Genomic DNA, 5,501 nt, shown 5'->3' with positions numbered 1-5,501 from the left:
CACGAATAGTAACACCACAATCATCCTCACACCCTATATCAAACTTTGGAATATTGATAATTGCAACTATAACACAAAGATTACAAACAAGCATGTTATCTATACTTGAGAGAATATAAGATTCCAGGTTCTTACTAGTATAGGTACAGGATGTGCATACCAGTAACACAAGGTGCCTACCATTACCAGATGCTATACTGGTACAGACCCATAGAATGCTTTTTCAATCTCATCAGTTGAAATTTTAGCCATTAAACCTCAAAGTTTCAAGTTAGACACCCAAAAAAATAACTTGCCAGTTTATTATTCAATCGGGGAGTAAACTTGTTTACCCTTCCTAAAGTTAGTCTACGATATTTCCTTTTCACCTAAAGTAAAAATGCTAAGTAAAAACAAGCTGAGTCGACAAAAGGACAAAAGAACACTAAGAGCTAGACATAGGTTTATGGCACATCAAAATCTTTCGGCTTGCAAATGAGCCCTCAGCAGTTTCACGCAAATCATTGTACCATCCCATTGCGTTTGTTATCTCCATTATATCATCCATAATGTACTTTGAATCCCGAAAATAGGCTAACCCTCCTGGTCTCAGGATACGATCCATTTCCAATAATATACTCGATATATTGCACCTATCAAAACAAATTCTCAGTAATTTGACCAGGTCAGATGCATTTTGCACATAAGTTTTGTGCCAGAAGAAAATTACTAGAGTTGATGACATTCAGATTTCTCTAATCTATACAGAGTTGGGGTGGCGGTCCGATGGGCATCGGATCAAATTTGGTTTGATACCCGGTCGGAGCTGTCCGATCCGCATCAAGATTATTGCAAACTTGATCCGTGCGAATCTTAAAGTTATCTGCACGAGCCCGAATTTGATCAGATGCTCATCAGACTGCCCGATTCCATACATAAGATGCACCCAATACTATCTAAGAAAATTTTCTGATGGTACCTTTTCTGCTCCTTGGAGAAGAGGCCAGATGCATGAAGTAGATCATATGTCCTTGGATATGTATCAAATGATTCACACCTGTTAAAGAATAATCCTGACTCAATCAGAGTGCAGAGAACAACAAATAGTTGGTGGGGGTTGGGGGGAGGGGGATGTGTGAGATAGAGAGAGAGAGAGAGAGTACCAGTCATGAGCAACACCAATAAGACCACGGTCAAATATAACAGGAAGAGTGTTGGGTTCACTTGTCGGGATTACATTCATTACCCAGCTATTCATCCCTTGGTTTATCAAAGCTGCGGCAAATCTACATTATAACATAATTTGATATAAATATTCTATCTCATATAACTCTGTTCAGAATATCCACAATACTTATCTTCTTCCAGTAAAACTAGAATTCTATGAGCAATTTTCCTTATCAAGAGGAAAAAGATTGTACCCGCCAAATCCAGCACGCATGTCCATGACATTACGAATCTGCAACGTTTTCCACTTAAAAATGCGTATATACCCATCTATTATATCATCCCAGTACTTAGTCTCGGCCCTGAATAGTTCATTTTTGGCTATAATTGAGTCCATCTCTACTTCTTGTAGTCTCGGTGGTGGCTCATTTAGACGTGTGGGCCATGCACTCACATTTGCAGCATTTCCATTCTCTGGAAGCCTACTGATGCAAGCTTTAAGATTCACATACCTGTATTTTCAATTAGAAATTGCATTGGTTAATCATGTACTTTCAGAAATAAGTTGAAATAAGAGAAAGAAATATAAGAGGACCAAATCGAAATAAACAAGAGAATAAACAAAGTTTCAGGGTACCAAACATCATTGGGGTCGTCATTGGCATCGCATAAAGGTGGCTGAGCTAACAACGAATTGTGGGTGGTATAACAAGAATTGTTTAAGGGCTTCTGCCAAATTGCAAGATAACCTTCTTTCTTCACCAATCTCCAGCACATTCGTGTAGTTAAATCCTCCATTTCTACATCAAAGGTAAACTAGTTATGGATGTTACAAAAAGGCAACACTAACACAATATTTTATTCACTAAAGACTATTGGATAATTCGAAATGTAGACCAATATATTGCTTGGTACTGGTCATTTTCAACCAATCTGAACTATTTAGAGCATTCAAAATCATGAAACCCTCAAGTGAGACCATAGTAGGATGCAGGGGGAGCCAGACTTTCAAGTTATGGGGGTCAAACGTGAATGATGATCAATCATATAAAATTTTCATGCTGCGTATGGAGGTCAATTTTACAACACCCATAGCATTTTACTCTAAACTATATTCAAAATTATGTATAATTACAAAATTATGGATCCGCCCTGCTGGTAGGATGTAACACTAGAATATTATTATGTGCGTGTTTGTTTGTGTGTGTGTGTGTGTGTGTGTGTGAAGAAGGGAGAGGGAGGGAGAGAGACCTTTCCAAGCCTCCATTTGGGGTTCTTCATGCTTATACACAGGTTGGGCAGCCCATGCAAAGTATCCTCCTGCTCTCAACATTCTGTTCACCTCAAGCAGTAGCATTCCATCTTCACCCCATATTCCAAAAAAAATTGATCAGCCCCATTTTGCCCATTTTTGCATTTACTTTTTCATACTTTTTATTTTCTTAGGAAACACTATCCAAGAGAGGAAGGGGGATATGCGTACCATCACGTGTCCAGTTAATACGACACCTGGAGCAATGGATCAAATCAAATGCTTGGCTTGGGTACAACAACCGCCTTGTGGTGAAGGCTGCCACCATGGCAGGCACATTGCGCTCCAGAGCAAATTGAATCTGATTTTCATGGATGTCTTTTGGGGCAATTGATAATGTTAGCACATTCCTTGCAAGAAGGTAAGCACCAAAACTCGCCACACCACATCCAACATCTAGCACGACTCTAGTTTTTTTGCCAAAAGCAATTTCTGGCACCATCTGGTAATAAGTAGGGATTTAGTTTAAGCATGTTTTTCTGACAATAAGTGTACACTCAGTATTACAGAAGAAGAAACCTCGGAAAATTGATCTAGGTATTTGTCTGCACCATGAATGAATTGAGTTCCGCCACCAGGAAATTTAAATTTATCATTTTCTCTTGATATCCAATTTTGCCCTCCTTTGTCTTCGACCAACCGAGTATGTGGTACATTGCTGAACCATACCTGAAAAAATATATATATATATTTTTTATAAAGTTCATCCAAATGGAAAGGTTTTCATAAAATGATATTTGGTGTCTTGAATTATGCCTGTCATTGCTTTATTAAGGATTTAGCTGTCCTTTTCTGTCATTTCTTTACCAAAGAAGGATGAATTCGGCAGAAAGTGCTGAACTTTACTAGGAATTTGAAGAACTCCATTACTATAAGAAATTGTATATTGAATATTAGTACAGCTATTCTTCTTATAAAGTAGGTTAATTGATTATAGGGTTTTTTTTTTTTTAATCTAGGTTCAACCATGTATGGTATGGGAAGTGTGGCGAATGACAACAAAAGTGTAAGTTTGTCAAGGTATCAATTTCAGATTTTGGTATCTATATGAGTTGCTCTCATACTCTGATCTAGTTACATTCTCATGAGAACAACAAGGTCCCACTTTTCCAGATCAAATGATTTCATTAGGGAGGAGAGGAGGCTGATGTGCATCTGATTTGTACAATTTAGTTCGGACTGTTTAATCCTGAAAAAACAATGCCGGCTTTTCACAGTGAGAATAATAGCTGAAACAAAGTTGTTAGTACCTAATTTCAATTGGAAGGGTTTTTATCCAAATGGAGGGATGCTATTTCAAGTTTGTAAAGCAGTGTCAGGTTTCAAATTTTCCACTTAATAGAAATGCCAAATGCAACATCCCAAAATTGCAGTCTACTCCAAAAAATTAGATGAAATATCAGTAGTAACATGGTACCTCATCTCTACTTTGGGGCCAAGGAATGGGTGTTTTATAGCCTTGAGGTGCAGGTACCAAGCAATTTAGAGCACTTTCCTTTGAGGGACAATGCCTCTCCCAATGCTCACCTTTCTCAGTCGATTTAAGCTTTTTAATCGCCTCTTCATTATCCAAGCACGGTATATACTCCTGCAATTTCTCATCACATAACTTGAATTTTTCTACCTTCAAATTAATTGTATTTCCCACTTGATCACTGGTTGTTCCAGTTTCATTCCCAGCTGACACATCTGATTCACCATCAATAATAGTGTCAAGATTAAAATCGGAACTGAAATTTGTACGCATGGTACCCGTCTCGTCTACTATGCCAACCTTCCGAGGCAGTGGAGGTGGAGGTGGAGGTGGCGCTGACGTGGCATTTTGTGGGAGGAGGGAGAATATATCAGAGAGGTTGGCAATGGCATTGGGGGAGATAGCAACGGAGTGTGACGTGGCTGGACGTGATTGCCTGGCGGAGAAGAAGGTGAGAGAAAGGGAATCGTCAGAGTCAGACCAGTGCTTTCCCAGGTAAAAAGAGACGACGGCTGTGAAGGCGAGAATGGAGAGGCGAAGGAGAGAGCGAGTGGTGAAAAGTTCCAATTTCATGGCGATTCTGACCCAATTGGTTTCTCTTACCAGTTACCTAAAAATAGAAATTGAAAAATGTGGGGGTCGTAGAAAATATAGAATAGTGAAGGTGAGAGATCCAATGGAGGAGACATCAGACATGGGAGTAATGGCACAGGAGGAGTGCGCGTGAAGCCATCCCGATCTATCCACCAAATCTGGATCTGTCATCATTCTATTCTAGCTTTAATTACATTGATTGATGTTAATTATTAAGCAATGATATAAATTAAACAATAATTCCTGTTTCCATTCTCTTCCCCAGACGTAACAAATTACTATAACCCATTTTAGGAAAGAAACAATTCCAAAACTGCCTGATGCTGTATAACTGTACGCCATCGATCCTGTTATCTCCGCTTAATTGCTCATGCAACTCCCTCTGCCATTTTTACGTGAACAACTCAAACTCAGACATGTCCATGTGTGGCTTCCTCCCAATCTGCTGCACATTTTTTGGCGGCAGCAAATCCATGTTGTATTCAATCCAAATTAACCTGCAATCCTGCAGTGTGTACCAAAGTTTTGTCAATGTCGATTTGACACATAAAGTAGAAACGTGGACGAAAAAAACCAGGGTGGAATTGGAGTGGGCGCTGCCTAGAGAGCCAATTTGTGAAACACAGGCAGATTGTGAGGATGGCAAGAATGCGACTTGTGTGACGGACCCCACTTCATCTGACGAATCAGTGAAACGGTGCTTCTGTGTCAGCTCGTTTGTGTGGGATCCTTTTTCTGGCAAGTGTGTGCAGAGTAAGCATTTCAAAAATATTTAGCAACCATTCTACCTACCGAGTAAATTCAATGAGGATATTAATTTCTGATTAATGGAAATTATGAATGTTGTAGATGAAACAAATTGTAAAATCACTGGAACTTGCAAGAAGTCAAACCGTGGGCCTTTTATCGCAGGTAAAAACTACTAATTAAATGATCAATGCACTACTGCATTATTTTTTTTTGAAAAAAATAACC

The 5,501-nt window shown here is 39.1% G+C and overlaps 1 protein-coding gene across 1 annotated transcript; it reads right to left on the bottom strand.

Moving 5' to 3' along the window:
• Positions 1-271: 271 nt before the first annotated feature.
• LOC144572326 (putative methyltransferase PMT12) lies at positions 272-4,710 on the bottom strand. The gene is made up of 9 exons (XM_078321858.1): positions 3,876-4,710; positions 2,978-3,127; positions 2,630-2,900; positions 2,398-2,508; positions 1,784-1,946; positions 1,401-1,658; positions 1,143-1,265; positions 959-1,036; positions 272-632 (listed from the first exon to the last, which is right to left on the bottom strand). The coding sequence occupies exons 1-9, from the start codon at positions 4,503-4,505 to the stop codon at positions 425-427; spliced, it is 1,992 nt and encodes a 663-aa protein (XP_078177984.1). The 5' UTR covers positions 4,506-4,710; the 3' UTR covers positions 272-424.
• Positions 4,711-5,501: the final 791 nt, after the last annotated feature.

The sequence above is a fragment of the Carex rostrata genome, chromosome 20, assembly GCF_964058835.1.
Source record: "Carex rostrata chromosome 20, lpCarRost1.2, whole genome shotgun sequence".
In the NCBI taxonomy this organism is placed as follows: domain Eukaryota; kingdom Viridiplantae; phylum Streptophyta; class Magnoliopsida; order Poales; family Cyperaceae; genus Carex; species Carex rostrata.
Note: the sequence above shows the minus strand (reverse complement) of the source record. Positions and strands in the feature narration are given on the sequence as shown.

Bases quoted from the DNA above. Each gene is read 5' to 3' on its own strand.
- LOC144572326 (XM_078321858.1), bottom strand. From the start codon at position 4,505: ATGAAATTGGAACTTTTCACCACTCGCTCTCTCCTTCGCCTCTCCATT. The intron at 1,266-1,400 runs GTACAATCTTTT...GTTATAATGTAG, and splicing joins ATGCGTGCTGGATTTGGCGG to ATTTGCCGCAGCTTTGATAA. The intron at 1,037-1,142 runs GTACTCTCTCTC...ATTCTTTAACAG, and splicing joins ATTGGTGTTGCTCATGACTG to GTGTGAATCATTTGATACAT.